The sequence below is a fragment of the Alligator mississippiensis genome, chromosome 3 (genome assembly GCF_030867095.1).
Source record: "Alligator mississippiensis isolate rAllMis1 chromosome 3, rAllMis1, whole genome shotgun sequence".
Classification (NCBI taxonomy): Eukaryota; Metazoa; Chordata; order Crocodylia; family Alligatoridae; genus Alligator; species Alligator mississippiensis.
Genome location: NC_081826.1, coordinates 164,544,315 through 164,564,744, shown reverse-complemented (window position 1 = coordinate 164,564,744; position 20,430 = coordinate 164,544,315). Strand labels below are relative to the sequence as shown.

Below are 20,430 nucleotides of genomic sequence, written 5' to 3'. Positions count from 1 at the left end.
TAAGTGTGCGCCAGTGACATGAGGAGCTCATTTTGATTGTTTTTTGCCATACTCTAGTAACATCATTTGTGAAACTGAAGTTGGCTTTTCAAACATGAGACAGGTATGTAATAATGTTTTCCAATGCTCTTTGTGAAATTGATTTTTTTTCTTTCTTTTCTTTTTTTTCTTTTAAGGAAATTTATTTTTGGGAACAACATGTCGCACAAACTCACTGTTCCCTTCTCTGTTCTTTTGCATCTTTCAGACCAGGATGAAAGAGCAGCAGAACTCAGCAGGGAGCAGAATGAGAAAACCATCCGCAGCACACAAACCGCACTTCGCAACTTCAGAGAATTTCTCATTTCCAAATATCCATCTGAGACACGGGAAATCTATGTCATCCCTTGCAAAGAGCTTGACGCATACCTAGCTTCTTTCTTTGTAGATGCCAGGCAGAAGGATGGGTCAGAATATGAACCAAATAGCTTGGCCAACTACCAGTGTGGGCTAGAGCGGTACCTCAAAGAGCACAGGTATGGATACAGTATTACCAGGGATAAGGAGTTCAAGAGGTCTCAAGAAGCTTTGAAGCAAAAGCAGATAGAGCTGAGGTGTAAAGGTAAAGGGAACAAGCCACACAAATCCATGAAGCTTACCTTTGCTGATGAACTTATCCTACGCAAACGAGGCCTGTTGAGTCGGTATAACCCTGAGGGGTTGCTGAATCTTGTCTGGCTAAATAACACTAAGGCATTTGGACACTGTACAGGTTTCCATGGGTCCACCCTCAAATGGGGGGATATCAGGCTCCGGGTGACAGAGACCGGACTGGAATACTTGGAGTGGATGGGGCCAGATAATGGAGATGTGAATGCCAAAAGCAAGAGAGGAGGGACAGATTCCCGGGTGTATGCCACACAGCATTCTCCACAAACCTGTCCAGTGCAAGACTACAAGGAATATGCTCAAAGGCGGCCACCTGCCATGCGATATGAAGACGCTCCTTTCTACCTGTCCATCAAGCCAGTTGTCAACCTGGCTGCCCTTCACTGGTATAATTGCCAAGCCTTGGGGAAAAACAAGCTGGCAAAGATGGTGAAGACAATGTGTGAGAAAGGCAACATACCTGGCAGAAAGACCAATTTCAGTGTCTACCAGAGCTGCAGTACCCTGTCTGAAGCACAGAGCAACCAGCTGGTGCTCATCTGTAACAATTTAAGCCAGCAAGCAGCTCAGTCTATGGCAAGCCACTCCAACCCTGGCAACTTCATAGTGTCAGCTTCCTATGACTCTTCCTCTGACACTGCTTGAAAGGTGGATTTAAACCAAACCGCTTTTTTGTTTCAAGCTTTGAATTTATGCCCATTAACACACACCAACTGTGACTGTACACTATTTCCCCATGCCCCTCAGTGTTAATTCACTTTATAAAAATATATAAATATATAATATATTTTTCTTTTTACAAATAAGTCAATAGAAATAGTTTAGTATTACTAACATAGTATTTATAGTGTTAATACAGAAAATGAAAGCTACTTATGTGTTATAATATAATAGCAGATTTTACAAGAGCAAAATGGTTCTCAGGCAACACAAGATAGACTGAACATACAGTTTTTAACATGCATATGGATGACAAGTGTAAAACCCCAGAGAGGTCTATATCTCAGTTCTGTTTTAAAATTATGGTTTTTTGTTTTTAAAGGGAAAAAAAACCCTTATTTTGACCTTATAAACTGGGGGTTGCAAACATCGCTGGCTGCTGCTTCTTACCTGCCAGCTTGTTATTGTTCAGTGAGACCAAGAAGTAAGACAGGTTTTCATATAAGTTTGTGAAATCATTCACAGGGATTTTTGTCCTCGTGTTGTTTTGGTTCCTAAAGCTCATTAATGCTAGCTGGAAAGATATATAATATTCCTCAAATCAATTTAAGATATTTTAATCTGTTTTTGTTGGGTTTTTTCTCTGTGATTGAAACGTCACTGGTTTTTAGACCATGAAGCATTGTTTTCAACAATATGCAATGAAATAATGGCAAAAAGACTGTTATACCAGTAATCTTAACTGTTGCAAACAAGCATCAGTCTTTAGTTTTGTCATCCTAGAAATTCAGTGTAAGAGCCTACTGAATTAGAACTGCAGTGGCTTTTTCAATTTTCTAGAGAAAGCAACCATACTGAAAAATCAGATGTCCTTGCCCAAGCCATAAAAATAGAAAGCAAAACAAACGTGTCTTAAACCATCATTCAAAATCCACAGAATCCAAAACTGATAATTTTATTATTTATATTTTCTGTTAGGTGGAAAAATGACAATTCTAGAATCCTGGAAGACATACTGTGATAAATTCAGCTAGATGCATGCTCATTGTTTCCAATTGAAAAAAGGGAAGTGATGCGTAAATATGGAGGCAAAGGTTGGCCCTTAGAGACTTTAAATCCTGACTGTTACCTTTCAACCTGTTTTACTTTGCAGTGTGACTGCTCATTAAGCGCAAGGAAGATACTAACAAATACTGTGTTTCCATAGAACCATTATAATTCTTGACCTTTATAATTACATGTGATCGTTTCTCTGGGAATTGAACTGAATTTGTTCTGCATTGCACATTAAAATGTTTTTGCTAAGGTTCCCTAGCACTGCAAAGATGAGACTTTTGAGAAACACACCTGCAGCATGGGCTGAAGCCCATAGAAGTCCATGATAGTCCAGCTACTGATTGAATGTGTGCTGGAGCAGGCCATAGATGGGCACGCTGGCTGCTGGGATTTATTTACATTCTACTTTGGGGGTGAGGTTGTTGCTTAAGTTCTTTAAATTTACAACTCTGTCAGAAGGTCCCCTCGAGCCAAATAACCGTTCCAGCTAGATGGGCCAAGGCACACCAATCGTCTAGTCAGTGGCATAAAGAAATGATGCAGCTAATATCATATCTAGCTGCTGTTGCTTCCCCAGTCTGAATGACCAGGTACCCATCTACACTGGTTTAGCTGGGCACAGCCTTTTGGCAGTCAGGAGCAGGGTTTGTGAACTCATGACTCTGGAACCATAGCCAGACATTTTTTACTGCTCTGTCACCACACCACAGCACAAGTGTCTAGTGCATTTAATTAAAATCAGTGGGCAAGAAAAAGTGTTACTACCCCCAGAAGATGTAGTAACAGCAACTAAAGGTTGTCTCAGGGCTGGTCAGTGTTATGAAACCTGTGTGGTTGAACCTAGGATTATTGTCTGTATTGTTTGGTGGCATGATTTCCCCCATCTTCATAGCATTCTCTTGAAGCTTTTCCAGTTTGTGTTGAAAAGTCATTTTCATCCTGATTGGCCCCTTACAGCTCAATGCAAAAGCATGCTTCCAGAAACTCCATGGACCTATTCATTTCTATGGGTGTTGCATTTTGGATTCATCCCTACTCTTTACTCTGCCTGTGAGGAATTAAGATATAATCAAAGTATCTCTTAAGGAGGAACATGTTTTGCAGAATGCTCTGAGGGAGCTAAAACAAGTCACTAGCTCTTTGGTTTTCAGTCCATAAGGCATGCTATGTCCTGATAGCTCCTATTCCCATTCCTGTTTGTCTGCTTGGCATATCTTAATTTGTATTTGGGTTCATGTCATACTTGGGGTGAGGTAATGGCTCCAGTACTGTTAATCAAGTCATGCATGGTTGGTTGCTATGTTTAGAAAGAATTATTTATTTTGGAAAGTGGGTAGGGAGGACATGTTTATTACATTTATTTTATTTCTAAACAGGTTTTTGTTTGTTTAGCCTATTTTAATTTATGTGAACCCTAATGAGTAACTCAAACTTAATGCTGAGTGTTTCTGTCAAATGGAAGGCAGATCACTTGGTGAGCTTATTTGGGGGAGCAATAAGCCCTATTTAGACTACTGGTTGAGGTAACCTTAAACCTGTATAGTCAGGATTTGATACTCCTGATAGTACAATATTCCAAAAGTAGGCCCACTGACTACAAACAGCACTTAAAAACTATTCCGTTTGAGTAAGAATATTAGATTTTGGCCCATAAATAGAAGGGCTTTATATTCATGTTCTTATTATGACCACTGCACATTTTAATTTAGCCCCTTAAAACCAAGCATTGAGAAGTAAGCTTAAGTGTTAACCTTTTCCTTTTTTTTTTAACTTTGAAAAATAAGCTTCATTATAACCCTTCACATGATAACATTGTTCATTGGATTAAATTTGGATGTTGTTGACTGTACTGTACCAAGTGACTCTTTCCTGTTAATACCATCAGGACACTGAAGTTAGGATGTAGCTCTGTGAACTGTTACAAACTTTTTAACCCTTCATGCCTGAGCCAGGGGCTAGGTTCTCCCACCATTACTTTTGTTTGAAAGTACCTTATTCCATGCTCTACCCCTCTGAAAGGCTCACTTACAAAATAGGGTCCTATTTGTGCAGTGGATTAGAGCAGGTCAAATGATGAATAACTTGGGTAACTTGAAAAAATGCATTGGAAGTGTTTACACTACTGTCTAGAGTGATATGATTTAAAATGGTTGCTTCCATGTGAGCATATTCATTTTTGTTCAGGAATGTCCACTGGTTTTAGTGGGGTTTTTTGCATGTAACTTAGCGAACTTTTGCCCTGTAGCTTTTAAAGTTATATTAAAGCTGATTAAGCCTTACAAATGAGAGGTACATTTTAGATTCATGGTTTATCACTGGTTTGTTGTGCAAACCAGCCTACAGGGAGATCTCTGCATGTCCATGTTGGTTTGTCCTTTCTAAGAGTCCCAAGTAAGAAGCATGACACCAGTAAGTGCAGTAAATGTTAGGTTAATGCTCCATTTGGTATGGTCACATATTCAAATATGTGCCATTGAGAACATCTACATTGGGTTATACAAATATACGCACCTGTGTCTATTTATCTGATTGCACATTCAAATCTTTTCTTCACCGGGGGGCACAGGACTAAAGAACTTGAATACTTAAGCCTTGTTGTAGTAATTACTGGTGTATGTGTTTATAGTATTGCATGTTTGCACAGCACATTTGTATGATTAAGAGAGAACCCATGCAGTGGCTGGGTAAACACAGTGAAGTTTTGTAAGTGTCATAGCCTGTGATTTGTCTCTGGAAAGGTTCACACAACTATTTCAAGTTTGTCAGTCTTACTGGGTGACACATTCTGCCTTGCAGCTATATGTTTTTAATCCACACACTTAGCTTAAAATCCTACAAAAAATGCACAAGCATTGTGATGTCAGACACTAGGGTAGTGCAAAACAGCTGTATTTTGTCATGTGCTTCTTGAAGGGTACCCCCACTATGGAATTTTTTCAGGTTGAAATGTATTTCTTAGGTGCTCAAGGGCATTGTACTATTCAATTTCTAATGTAGTTACACTTTTGTTTCTTTATCTGATGCATTTTTACAAGCTCTAGAGTATTGCACATATTTAACTTCTATGCTTGTGATTAGATTTTACTGGTAGTTTTGTGTACCTAACATAAAGCACAAACCAGAGCCCAGGAAGAGTTGGCCTTATTGCATTCCAGATACTGGCTGCTCCCAAAACTAAAATAACCTCTGAGTAAATTAACATTTGCATAGCACCAGATACTCTCCATTTTCTACCCTGGTTCATATATAATTATTGTTGCAAATAGTACCTGAGTAATTTCCACACATGGAATAATTGACATAACTGGCATCTATGGTATGTGGTCCATTCCTTCTCTTATTTGCTCTGAGGATACACTGCAGAGGATTGTGACTGAAGGCCTGTCTCCCCTTCCATCCCTCACTTACCTTCCCCTGTCCCAGCCTTCGCCTTAGCTTGCTGTCAGGAGTTACAAAAGGGGACAGCACAGGGATGTATGGAGCAAACACATGGCTTTGTTTGTAACAGGGGAATCCTCCTTCAGACTACTGTAACACATTTAATGGGACTTCTATACCAGAGCAGGGGCCAATATCTCTCCCAATGAGTGTGCAGTCTCTACTCCAAATAGTAGATCAGGAGTTTGTGGACTACTATGTGCTTGCAAAGAGCAGGCCTACGTCTCCGAATACCCCAAAGACTAACTTGGGGGGTGGGGAGGGGGAGGAGGAGGAAGGTGGTGGCAGGACAGCAGCCCCCCAGGCATCAACTTAGTGGGGGCACCAGAATGGCAACTCACCTTAGGAAGTCTGTGCCCTAGCAACAACAGGCAGGGTGGGACCATGCTGCAGCCAGGGACTTCTTTGAGTCTCCAGAGCAGGAAAGACTCCCACCCCTGCCTTTCCTCTTTCCCCCAGTGCCGTTCTTCCAGATTTTGGCATGTGGTCCCCTTCAGTGCTCAGAACACAAACATTTCAGAGTAATGCCTCTGTAAACACCTGATAGTTCAAATGAAAGCGTGTGTATTTAGAGGACCATAGAGGCAGGTAGATATATCTGCTACATATCTGCAATCATTTAATAATAGAAAATGTTTCTGAGAGGGATCTTTCCTACCATACAGTGAGGTGTGCATAGCAAAATTTGCCCCTTTGCAGATGGGATCAGAACAATGTCTGTGCACCATTTGAATACCACTAACGTACTCAAAATAGGACTTAAGTGGCACACAGACCTTGGGCAGACTCTGTGCAAAAGGGCAGCTTTCACTGTGTAAGTCCTGCCAGGCCCTGGGAAATAGTATCTTACCTATTTTTTAATTTTTATTTTAGTAAAGTCTTGTGTTTCCAGAAAGGTTGCATGTACCCAAGGTTATAAAAACTTAATGCTCATTTAATACAGATAAATGGTTTCTGTTTTATTTTAAATTAACTAGTCTTACTTTTGCACTTTGGCTGGGGTTTAAGATGTACAGTACATAATTAAACATGGCAGAAAACAGATCATGCAACACTCCTCCTTTGTTGTCCCATTAAACTGGCATTTCATACTGATTTTGGATAAATTGGCATCTTGGCTCCTAATGCACTTTATTTTCTTTTTGTACCTCCCCTTATATGCTGGAAACTGCTCTTCCAGTAACGGGGAATAGAATGTAGAGAAGACAAGCTACCCCTCAAGCATAAATTTGTTCTAGAGAAAAAACTCAACTGTAATTCAGAATGGTTTCCTCCCCCTTCTTCTGGAAGGGGGTCCAGAACAATTAAATCGCTATAGCTTTGTTGTGTCGGAGGAGGAAAATGCAAAGAAGACACAAGGTTGCAATACAGGTCCTTCTTCCTATAGTGTCCCATGTTTTATGCCATAGTGGGCCAAAGGTTTTTGGCAGGCATGCCACAAATTAGCCTTGGACCATCCCCAAATGAAACTCCTGATCTGCTGATTTTCTTTCTGCTCTCTGTTCTGTGTTCCCTGCTTGATCTACTCTGCCTTCTGCTTCCTGTTTTATCTGCCCCTGGCCTGCCTGTCTCCTCACTGATCTGCCATGTGCCACACAGAGAGGTGGTCTTTGCCACTTGTGGCATATGTGCTTCAGGTTGGCCATCCCTGTTTTATGCAGAGCATTTGCAGAATCAGGACCCCAGGGTCTCTGCTAACTGTTCTAGAGCTTGTATGGCTGTGTAACTGCACTGAAACTAACAGCAGTATAGCTGAACCCATGAAAAATTCCTGGTAGTGAAGTACCTGTAAAAGGCAACATGACAACCAATTGTACAACTCAACAAGAGATTTAGCCTCAGAATATCATATGTCTATCACTTTTCTACAGAATGTGCAAGATATGGGTGGTCAGATGACTTCCAGGAGCTCTGAAAGAACCTGTGGCTGTCTCTACACTGTTATTGTGCTTGATCTCCCTGAACTGGGCTAGTACATTGTGGCTCTACCGGTGCTAACAATAATAGGAGCACTGGGACAGACTAGCTGCCAATACTTTTGCCACTGTGCCATCTAGATATGTGTGGAACAGGGGTGCACAAAGCTGTGATAAAGGTCAGCACTGAGAGCGCTTGCCTCAGTGGCCATGCGATGCTAGAAGACGTTGAGGAAATTCAGTTTAAAACACAGTCTGTGAGCAATGCTTTTATGGCTTTCCAAGCTCAATAATAAAAGAGTTTGATATTCTTGGTAATAGCCATTCATGTTGGGAAAATGGTTGCACTAATGTCAATACATGGAGCCTCCTGTGATGAAAATATCACTCTTGTGATGAAACTATATCGATTTGGCTTGTGAAAGTAATACTTTTTTTTTACTTGCTGTTCCTTTAGATTCGTTCTTATGCGAGGCATTTATTTTCTCATCTTCCATTTCTCACTGACTTGATCAATATTAGTAATATATGCAAAATTCTATTCATTTTATTGTAATGATGGCTGCTAAATGAGCTCTCTCTATGCTGATAATGGGCAATTGTCCCAAAGGGGTTAGGATGTTTTTGCCTAATCTTTTATACTCATGCTCAAAGTTCACTACAGAGCAGCATGAAGTATCTAAAACAAAAAATTGTTGTTCAGATGTCATTTGGATCTTCAGTAATGAATTACAAATTTTATTCTTACTAGGTTATTTGTCTGCTTGTTTTAAAAAGGCAGTCTTACATTCTCAATGCCTGGTTTGCAAGAGCTATAATTTTGTAGAAAGAATGTCCTTCCATTCCTCAGGCCTGTGTTCCCAGCTACCCTCGTGGGTAGCTCCCTTGATGCCCATGCAGTTATGCCTGCCAGAATACACCCCCAAATATTTATTTCGTGTTGTTGGGCATACACTTTTACCAAGAAAATTTAATTGCATTTCAAGCAATAATCCCTGCTTTTGTAGGGCCTAGATTAAAGAGTTTTATGCTCTGCTTATACGTACATAAGAAGGAGAATAAAGCTCCCCTCCACGCCCCAATCTCCCATGTGAGTTCTAATCCTGGAGGTCTGTTTATTCTATGATGTAGATGATCAAAAAAGTACTATTCAATTCACAGGAGACTAGAACAAAGGTCAGCAACCTATGGCCTGTGGCTCTGGCCTGTGGGGCCTTTGGATCTGGCCTGTGGAGCCGTGGCTTCAGTAGCATTTGGCATCAGAGGGCTTCACCTGCAGTGTGCTACACTGCTCTGTGTCCAGTTGTTTGGGCATCCAGGAAGCTTTCCCACATTGCATCACAGCTGGTTGGCATGCAGAAGCTGTAGCAGTGGTGGGCAGGTCCTAGCACTGACTTGCTTCTGGACTGAACTGGGTCATTCTGGCCCACCACTGGGAAACACTGTGGACCACTGGACTAGAGGATTTAAAGGGTACACAGATAAGCCAGGCACAGACATTACACTGTTACAAGGATAAGTGATCAGAAACTTATCTATACCCTAACAGAACAGAAATTCAGCACACAGATTGGTTTAAAAATGGCAGAACCCAGTCTACGATTTCCCTGCCCACCCCCTTTTCCCTCCCTTCCCCCACTGAAAGGCAAATGTGTATTCTGTTTGCTACCAATCTAAACTACGCTGCTTACAGAAAACCACGTGACTTAGATCGATTCTGCCTCAGGCTTTTTGAATGTCTGTACCTAGCCATAGAGAGAAAAGGAGTTTTTGGCGTCGCAAATTAAATACATAATAATGGGTAAAGCTAATTTTGTTTCATGGCTGTTGGCAGAGATGACCCAAGCAGGGTGCAGGGCCCAGGGCAAATCAGCCTGTGTGGGGCCCTGCCCCCGCACACCGCAGATGTGAAGAAGCCGGCAGTGGATTCAGCAGTGGTGGGGGAGGTGCCTAGCCAGGGACAATGCATAGGGGTGCACACGGGTACACATGCACCCCCTGAGTGTGGTGGTGCACCCCCTACAAAAAGGCACTGCTAACACTGCCGGTGGTGTCTGTGGGCGATCCATGATCCTCACTGGCCACTGCCGGCGGCAGTGGCAGGTGGTTGCCAACCCTTGTTCAACACTTGCCACCCCCCCGCTGACAGCACCAGTGGAGTCTGTGGGAGCTCCCTCGCTTACCGCCGCTGCACTCTCGCCACCCCTGCTGTGCAGATTTTCTGTTCATTAGAGAACTTGGTGGGCTCAATGCATTCCTGGTCGAGGAGCTTGATCAGTGCATATGTGTTGCTTACAGCATTGCTGTTATCTTTGGCAGTTGAAGTCCAAATGGGGTGTGGAACCATGCTAGCTTTTCTCTTCAAGGTGACCGCTCCAGATCAGGGCTGAGAAGTTTTGGAGGGGCAGCTTGAGGATGATAAAATGCCAAAGACATAACCTGCATTACATACAGTGCACAGGAGCTTATGTTCTCGTTCTCATCTGTGTTTTGCTTTGCTTATTTATCTGTAGCAAACCCAAAACCTCAAAGCAAAGCTAACTTGAAGCAGCTTGAATTTCTCATGCATTGTTACCTAAACTGTGCAAGGCTGCATCTATTTTATTAGGTTTCCACAGGAAAGCAAAAATCAACCCAGAATTTGTTTAAAGCAGGTCCCAAGTTTGCTTAGTAAAACCTAAAATAGAACTGACAACCACGTGTAGATTCAGGTTATACAGGTCATCTCACTTTCATAGTAGCCACCAAGTCCTGTAGTATACTAAGAAGGCTTGTAAAGGATTTAGGAAGGGGTTGTTAGAGAGGTTTTTCTATTAACCATGTGAACTGGATGAACTGGCCCTGTGTTTGGCTACAGGATGCTGTAATGTGAGTGGCTTCTAAAAACTTAGAGATCAAATCTGACCGTGAAATGAAAATTGAACTTTTTCTCTGAGGCAATCCACGTTCTGCTCTACATTGTTGCTGCAGGCATAGTCCCCTCCTGTAGTAAAAACAAATATTTCTCATATACTTAGCATCTGGTGGACAGGGAAAGTGGGTCCTACAGTGGTTTCTGCTATGCCTTTGAATAAGTTAGAGTCACAGGTTCAATCCCTGAACAGGACACAAGACCTTGCCTTCCTCAGGCAGTGGGGTGGACTAAATGGTCTCTTGAGGGTCCCTTCCAGCCCTACTTCTGTATGAATCTCTGAAACTTCAGGAAGACAAATATTTTCCTAGCATATAAAAAATTGAGCATCCAGCAAATTAAGGCTGTAGTGAAAGATTCAAAGGAAAATATCCATTTGTCTTTGTGTGATATTCATAATTTAAATTGTGCACGCTCTTATTTACATGGGACTTCTATGCCTGAAATCTTTGCAGGATTGGATTCTTAATGTAACTCCCATAAATGATTTACATGAAGTGTGTGTGTGTGTGTGTGTGTGTGTGTGTCTTACTTTGTGTCTACTTATTATGTATCATCTAGCTATTATCTATCTGTACACTGGGCATGTCTACACATGCAATTAATGGGAAGTCCAGGGAGTCAGACTGCCAGCTCATGGCTGTTCCTCCTGGCTCAACATGCTGCAGAGGGGCTGGCTGGGAAAGCATCTACACATGCACTGCTGTGGAGTTTTTATTCTTCTGCCGAATAGTACTTTTATTTACTATTTACAAGCATTTACAAGTACAATCCTGCTGCAGAATATATTAGTTTACCCCAGTCTAATAGGGGCGCATGTGTAGACACACAATATTTACTACACAGCTAATTAGTCTGCACAGTAAAGTCTTGTGAAGCCGTACCCTCTGAGTATTAGATCCGAGCTATTCAGAGGGGATTCAGAATGTTAGCATAGGAGAAAATAATGCTCCACTAGGGCAGACTTTGGCTCCAGTTCTACCAAGCACTTAAGTGAGTACAATGAGACAGAATAACATGCCTTCTCCCTCAACCCTACAATCCTGTTAGCCATATACCAAACTCAAAATGCATGAATAGATACTGATTACAAGGGGACAAGTCATACGTTTAATGTTAAGTACGTGTATAAATAAGTGTTTTGCTGAATCAGAGTCTTTTCCGTCTTTGGGGCATTTAAGTGGACTCACCTGTTCAGATCCCTGATAATCCATTAATTTAGCTACTTTAGCGGGACACCATCATCTGACTTAACTCTCACAAAAAACACTGAAGAGAAGGAGAATCTAACTGCATTTTGCATTAATTTGTTCAGGGACTCAAGCAGGATGAAATAGAATGGCACTCAGGTGCCAAAATCCACTTACCCACTTAATAGGTGAAATAAAATCTGAACACTAATTTTTGTTGTGGTGACTCATCCCCTGTGGACATAATTGACTTGAGTAGGTGATATCTCCTAGGTCATGGCAAGGCAGTAGAGAAAGAGGTTGGATTGTTACATAAGAATGTAAGGTGGTAAAGATGGCCTAATAGCAAGGGGAAAGAGAGAGTTTTGCAAGCAGTAATAGAGCTGTTTGTCTTTTTTCTAAAGAATCTTGGTCTTTGACCAGCCTTTTAATGTCCTGTTTTCTTTTACATTGAAAATAAGAAATATTTTCCATTTGTCTTAATTATCTGCCTGCTGGGGTGGTGTGGGTGCAAAGGAGCATGGTTGACAGCCCTAAGGTCACAAGTTTGAGGCCATAGCAGAATTACTCATGTCATGGCCCTCTCAGAGTCTGTGAATTCTGTTAAATACCTTGTCACAAGAATATGAAAAAGGAAAGGGTCTGTCTTCTTTAACCTTGCCTTTGAAAAGTATTTTGCTATGAAAGCCCTTGTTCTCATGGTGAGCAGTGCTAGGTAAGCACCAGCAAAAATAAATCTTTTAACTTATTTTACTTATGATGTTTAATTATTTTAATCCATTAATGGCATTGTGTTTCCTTCTGTTTGCCAAATCACTAGGTTTGGCATTGTTTCCCCCAAAACATCACGTTAAGAACGTATTTTTCTTTTTTAAAACACAACTTCCACTTACTAATGTGAACTTTCCCATGTGATCAGTCCTATTTTCAATGTTAAACCTCCCTCTCAGACTGAATTTGTATTGCTCACGTTTCTAACTATGCCCCCCTAACGAATAAAATTCAACTTTTAAACAGCATTTTTGAAAGGTAATTTTTGTTGTTTTTCCCTTCTTGTTTTATGAGCAGTGTGCGTTTAAAAAAAATCACTGTCTTGCCAAAAAAACCCTATTTCTATGCATTGTGTGATTCAGTGATATTACTGTTGAAGTTTTGCATGTCTTGTAGGTGCTTTCACATCTGTACATTTGTGATATTTGTAGACATGTTAACCATTGCTGCTATAACCACTTATTGTAGCTAACTGAAAACTGTACTGAGAGGCTGTACCAGTTAACGGTTTTATGTATGACATTGTATATTTTGCTGTTTATTTCATGTTTTGAGCCAGTATTTAGTGCCTTCTGTAGAAGGAAATGTGTTGTGGTAGACAGGAGGTGCCAAATTTACAATATCCTGTTCCACACAGATGATCATGCATCAAGTTAATGTGCATTTTTAAAAAGTAATAAAAAAGCATCTCCATCTTTTATTTTTTCCCTAAAAATCATCTGGAAGGTTTTGAAGGACTTTTCTTGGTTATTCATTTTATTTTGAAAAAAATTTGATGAAACTAATGAAGTGTGTGTGCACGTGCGTGCGTGCGTGTAAATTGGAGGCTGTACACTTCCAGCAAACATGGTGCAAAGGAGTAATAGGATTTATGTGTTGCTGAACAGCATTGCTTTCCTACTTGGACAGAAACTGTAGCAGAATAAACGGAGATTTTGATATCCAATATGTTGATTTTAGTATCAAATATAATAACAAAACCTTTTCAGGTAGTTAAGGAACTTTCTTTAAAATACCATAGCTCTTCAGTGAAAGCAATACTGTAATTATACTTTTTGATGTTGGTTTCATAATGGGCCCAATTCTGAGCTTATTTCTACTCAGTGGTCGTGTCTACGTGTGCTGTGCATTAACATGCTTTAGGTAATACTCATTAAATCTAGTACCTCCTACTTGTGAGGTACTAAGAAAATGAGTATTAGCCTGTCTTTATGCACATTAACTAAAAAGCACAGTTTTAAAGTGACACAACACACATTAATCTACTTTAATGCACATTAGCCAAATAGCACAGATTTTTAGTGATGCTTTAACGTGCATTAAAATAGGCTAATGTGCATTTAAATGCCCATTGTACATGAGGGACAGCTCTATCAAAAGCAATGGGCTCCATTCAGTTTTTCAGTTCCACTGAAGTTAATGGAGTTACACTGCCACAGAAGAAGTACATGGTCAAATGCATTTGTAATATTTTGGGTCTCCTCTCTTTAGCTACTTTAATGCTATACCATGATTCTGTCCATTTTCAAAACACTGCTTTTCCTCTTGCTCTATAGAAGCTGAAAATGTGGACAGCAACAAATCAAAATGGATGAATTTGATTTTTATGTAACTTTTAAAATGCTTTTTAGTTGCAAAACTGAATCAAATCAGTTTTGCATGCTTACTGGAAAGTTTTAGCAGGAGAGGGATGATCCATGAAAAAATTGGAAAGAATTAGCAAATCAAATGCAGCAGGGTATATATAGGCTCAGAGCTGCAACCTAGCTGCATGTAGATGGGAGACAGAGATTGCCTATTTGCTTGCCTGGGAGCAGCAGTCCAGCTGATGTGAATGATTAGCTGGCCCAAAGGAAGTGAAAAAGCTCCCAGAGAAGGGACTGGGGTAAAAGAAGGTGAGGAATCTGATGGATAAGCACTACACTGGCGTTGTCTGTCCCTGGTCCATAGAGAGAGGACCAGATGTATGGTTTATGGATTTATGGCCACCAGCAGATACGAAACTCCCCGCCCCCTCCCAAAAATAAACCCAAAACAGCACTCTACCAGAATTAGAAGTGCATTAGTTTGACCCAGCTCCCCAGCACCTGTATAGGTCTGGCACTTCAGTAGGGCTTTTATCTAATAGCTCATTTAATTAGCTATTAAATAAAAATACCAAAAAGCCCTACTGAAGTGCCTGATGTATACAGACATTGGGCAAGCTGGGTCAGACTACTGTGATGTCTCTTCTGGGCATGCGCTGTGTTCGCTGCAGGGGTGTGCCAAGCTGAAAGTAAAGCACCTTTTTTTCATGTCTATAAGCAGTTTAAAGGGCCAGACAGAGGGAAGAAAGCTGAACTCTGCAACCTGGAGCAGAGTACTGTCTTGAGGAACTGAAAGGAAAACAGAGGTTGGTTCCTATGTTTGTTGTCTGTTTATTTGAAGAGGAGATGTGTTTTTTTGTGTGAATGTGAAAGGGCTGTTTGTGTCCTCTGGCAACAAAACCTCCAGGAGTATAACAAATGGACTGATTTTATCAGAAAAAGGCTCCTGATTCTATCAGGAGTACATCCTGCTACACCAAAACACCACATTGCTAGAAAATCGGTGTTAACTAGAAAATATTAGTGATGTAAAACTTATCCCTATGAATACCTGTATTAAAGTTATGTCTCTGCCCTCAAGGATCAGTTTGGCCTGAGGCAGGGGTGGCATGAGCAGCTTCCATATGCAGCATGTGGCAGATCAGAGAGAGCACAGCAGCAGATAGGGCAGAAAGCAGAGCAGGAGGTTGGGCAGAGAGCATGGAGTAGCAAGCAGAGCAGCAGATCAGACAGAAGAAGGGAATCAGAGTGGTCCTTGAGAAGGGTACAAGGCTAATTTGTGGTATGCCTGACAAAGAAGTTTGGGTGCCACTGACCTAAAGAATCTGAAAGCACTCAAAATCACAAATTCCCTCCAAAATCAATTTTAAGGTAAGGATTTTCAGAAGTGTCTGGTCTGGCTACTCTCTATTAAGGTGCCCTGAATGATAAACCCAGGAAAGAAGCCTGTGTTTCAGATAGTGGAGTTCTTGGCATGTTCTGAAATTCATTTCAATGTGAGATTTCTCAAATCAGCTACATATGGCCACTCTTGAATGTCTCAGCCAAATTTAATCTTGTAAAGCTGAGGTAGGACTCTAGTGGACCTTATGTTATAATTTGATTCCTCTCTCTTGGAAGTAATAAGTCTGTCTCTAGAGATTTGGGGCCATTTTTTCAACTGGAGTAATCTTGGGACAGCTCCTTTAGCCCCATCATTGCTGAGATTCTTGTTTTTAATATGTGCTATATTTAAAGTTAACTATGACCAACTGTGGTTCTCCCCTGTCTTGTGTGCCTGGTGGTGGCTTATACCTGAATACGATGAGTGTATAGTGCCACCCTTAGCAGGAGTGGAGAATTCTGGTTTGGTGAAGTTTATTCCCACTCGGTCCAGGAATTAAATGTTCAAAGGCTGTGATGGAGAATCGCATCCTTCACCTGTACTGCTTTCTGTGATCCTGTACAGTGTTGGCCACTGCTGTTCAGTAAGTGATTCATATGTAATTAGTGAAATAGCAACAGCAATTCTAAACTTTTCTGTCCATTGTGGCAAAAATTCATTGGGTTCCCACCATATTAAAGCTGTTTTTGCCTTTGTTTTTCATTGCTGAAGCCAGATCTATCTTTGCTAAATTGGGTTACCATACCATTTATTTAGTACACTGTGAGCTGAAACTATGATCTTAACTCTACAAGTGTGAACATGGTATCAGAAAAGGGACCGTATAATACAAATACAATGCATAGTTAATTCTACTGGCACATGTTCATTTCTTACCAGAGCTCTCTGAGCCACTGACTCTATGGAAGACACTAGCTTTTGGCTGCTAATACAACAGTGGACTATATATTTATATCAGTTTGCACTTGCTCTGAGGCCTTTCATTTACTCTCTAAGTTTTCAGTCAGGTATCCTTGCTGACTTCTTCCTTTATTTATGGCAGGGAACTTTTAAATCCTCTCACCTCATTGTGAGAAGTCTGTTTTGAAAATACTGCAAAGTTCTCCATTGGGACTCTGAAAGGTACCTAAAGGAGTTAGATGTCCCAACTCCATTAAAATCCAGGTGCCAGAGTCCTTCAGATGCCTTTGAATATCCCTGCCATTAACAGAGTTAGTTATTTTAAAACATCTTGCAGAATGACAAAATTATACACTTTTAGTACTGAAATGCTGTTCTATGTAAAAAAGATACCTTTTTAACTTGGAGATCTGCTCTCTTTCTCTCTGTGTTCTGAATTATTTCTACACATTTTGTTAGCGGGGAAAAAATGTAAGACTTTGGTGCACTTTAATACTGTAAGCCTTGCAGGATCACTTGTGTGTAAGTGCCATCAGTGTGGATTCTTTTCTGTCATATGCCCCATCATCAAAATGGTTTACTAGGAGTCAGAGTCATCTGTTGAACTAGGAGTCATCATTGTCAAGTTAGACCTTCACTGGAGTAAATCAGGTTGCAATAATTTAACTGGGTAGAGAATGAGTAAAATTGATAGTAAGGTGGGGTGGGCATAATAGAGAGGGGAAAAAATGAGAACAACTTGCCTTGGGTGTCAGATTCCAGGCAGAGCCAGTAGCTAAAAATGCACACCTTTTTTCCTTGGAAACAAGGCAAGTTTGTTTTGGTGTCAGCAAGGGGTAGAAATTGTGGCATGCCACCATGCCATTAGTACACAATAGCTCCTCAGAGTGTAACAGCAGGATGGGTCAGATCTTTGGGTGGCGTAAACAGATGTTATTGCAGTCTGTTCCAGAATAGAGCTCAACTCTTACGTGCGGTTTAAGCTATACTTAGAGAGTAAACGTGCCATCCTTGGGCATACTGCCTCACTCAGGGCTGGCTGCCTTGTAAAGCAGAAGTAGTTTAGCTGCTTCTACAAGTTGTTGTGGCAGGCTAATTAACGCAGCTGAGGAATGGAGCCATAACACCCCTCCTCCTCGAGCTAATTAGCCTCCCTGAGCATCTTATTGCTATGCTGCTTTTGTTTCAGAAGGTAGTCTACCCAGAGCAGTGCTGGATGCCTGCTGGGACCATCGCTACAGGTGGTATGTTTGCTCTGTGGATGTTGCCTTGATGTGATTAAAATGTCCTGCTTTTCTGTAAGAGTTTATTTACCTCTTAACAAAGACAAATGACACTTCTTGTCTCAGATGCCTAACCGTCTACCTTTAACTGTGATGGAATAAACACTTTTTGGGCTATACGTCTGCTTCACTATGATTTATTTAAGAGCTCTCCTTGAAAAGTGTTGCTGTTCTGCAGCTTGTGGAAGAAAGGAAATGCCGAAGAGATATGAAGGGTAAAATGAGAGCAAAGGCTTTAGAGGGTTGATGTATTCCTTCCTTTACTCACTTCTCAAAGAACTAGAAATATTTCAAAAGAACAAATGAAGTTGTAGATTAATTGAAGTATAACATTAGCTTTTATTTTCCCATTGACCCATTTAAAATTGCCAAGAGATTCTGATGGTTTTACATATTTCGGCTTAGTGTCTGGTCCCTCTGTCATTATAATAAAGTCTACTCCTGCCGAGCAATGGATTGACTTCATTGTATGTACAATGTTTGCTACTATTGTAGTATGACTTTTTATTGTTTTTAAGTATTTGTATTGGTACAGCCTTAAACTTAGAGAGAAGAGATGATCTTTTCAGAAGTAATCAACTGATACAGTCATTGATGTCTGTGTAAATGCATGCTTTATTCAGTGTTGTGTCTGTGTTTAGGTGTAGTGACCAGTTCTCATTTATTTAATAAACTGTTTTCTGAAAGGCTGGCTGCTTTCTTTAGTCACTTGAATATAACTTATTTAAAAATTTGAAGTGCATCATATAAAAACCCAGTGGTCTCACAGGGTGCCTGTACAGGTGTTGTGTGGCTGCTCTGATATGCAGTAATTACAACACATTGGAGCAGATTCAGGTAATGGGGTCTGCTGGAGCATGGTAATTACCGTGTTCCAGCCACCCTCTGTATCTTGTGTATCAGCGTCCCCACACTTGCTTATCAAATGAGCTTTAGTTCAAGCACCCCCATAACTATTTTGAAGTGTGGGGATGCTGATGTACGAGATGCTGTGGTGCTTTAATTAGAGAAGCTCTCGGAGCCACTCTAATTAAAGCCCCTCCCCCCCCCCCCCCGAGCATGTGTAAAAGTGCCCCCAAGCCTTTCAATTTGGGTGTAAATGCCATGGTAACATTTCTGTGAGCTTGGAAAGCATTCTGAAAGTAGACAGGCACACCAAAGTCCAGTTGCTGTCCTGACTTGCCTAACTATTGATTTTCCTGGAACCCTGATCGAGGAAAACACTTGTACTTAAGACTGCATACAGATGTTTGTTTCTACTGGAAGAAACTTATTCAGGTAGAAAAATAACCCTGCAGGTGTACTGTAATGACATTCCTCCAGTCCCATTGCTAGAAAGCTTCACAAGCAAGCTTCCCAGTCAGGGGATACTAGAGAGCTGCTCTCTCAGCCACCCTTGCCCTTAGGAAAGCTCACTAATTGACAACCTGCCCTCTCTCCTATCTGGGAGCTGACAGCAGCTGACATAAAGCATAAACTGCTGGGGAAAAATGTGCCCCCATCCCTCTAATCAGCTGATTGGTATGGGGTGGGAGAAAGCATTCTCCCAGGGTGGGTTGGGAACCCTCCCAGTTCTCCCCCACCGGAGAATATCCCTACTCTGCGCTCCTCAAGGCTGACCTGGAGGAGTGCAAGGAGATGAGGAGGGCACTGTGGCAAGGATGTGGCAGATTGCCTGCCCCACGTTGCTCTAGGCTTGACACCAAGCAGTGCAGGGTGAGGCAGAGGTATTTTGCAAAGCTCCTGAGCCACAGCAGCCTCCCTGAACTCTGCACTGCTCTGGGTCAGCTTGTTGATACAGCTGGTAAAGGGAAACCCATGGGAGTTGGTAAAGATCCCTGTCTCTTCCTGAAATCAAGACTTGAAATGGTGGTCTGACTGATATGGCTTTGTTTCTTGCGAGGGAACAGTAGTCCTGGCTATAAACTATCTTATCAAACAAAATAAGATTTTCCAAGCTGAAGGAGCTGCCTGTATTTTGTCTAACTAACTTGTATAGTGACATACCTTTCTAATGGCTGATCGGTGTGTGTGTATTTGTTTAGATATTTTTTTAATTCTTGGGGTAGTCTGCAAAAAATAGTCATGAAAGGGTTTGGATTTAAACCTACAAAGGAATTAAGTTCTAATCCAGGGATTCAAATTTTCACTGACCTAAAATGAAGTCTTAAAATTTAGAGCATAAGAAGTTGAACCGGAACCCCAAGTAGTTTAATGGTGCAATTTTAACAATCTCTTGACATCTTCATGAAAACCCTACTATGCCTCCTACTCACATGGTGGCAAGGGTGGTGTTCAGTAATGTTCAATCTCAAGTGCTTGAACAAATGAAAGCAAAATAACTAATCATAACACTTAACTGTGCAAGGGCATCCTGTTTGGGGTCCATGCAGGGAGGCTGCTACCAGCAACAGGTCTGAGATGAGGGAAGGGTGATGGTGGGGTCCATGAATGAGTGTGGGATAGGAAAGGAGGCTTTTCCACCATCTTTTCTACATCAGATCATTGAAATTTTGCAAGTATGACTAAATGGAGTGTACCCTTGCTGGTAGTTTGCAGGATTGCTGTGATGTTCCTCTAACCAAGGCCATGAAAACACTTCTAAATATAGTGTGACTGTGGGATGCTTTAAGGGTGGATTGGTTATGTCTATTTTATAAGCTCTGAAGTAAGTCCAGGACTAAGCC

At 41.2% G+C, this 20,430-nt stretch overlaps 1 protein-coding gene across 3 annotated transcripts in view; it reads left to right on the top strand.

Annotated features, from left to right (window-relative positions):
* The window catches only part of KIAA1958 (KIAA1958 ortholog), a 172,291-nt gene that overhangs the window by 127,429 nt on the left and 24,432 nt on the right, over nt 1–20,430 (top strand). Inside the window, exon 3 of one of the 3 annotated variants that reach the window (XM_006278130.4) lies at nt 248–330. The exons of 1 other annotated variant lie outside the window; for it this stretch is intronic. In XM_006278130.4, coding sequence (XP_006278192.2) covers nt 248–330 — 83 coding nt within the window. Of the gene's footprint in view, nt 1–247; nt 18,431–20,430 lie in introns of those variants that run through there. One more of the 3 variants, XM_019490717.2, reaches the window with a different exon arrangement.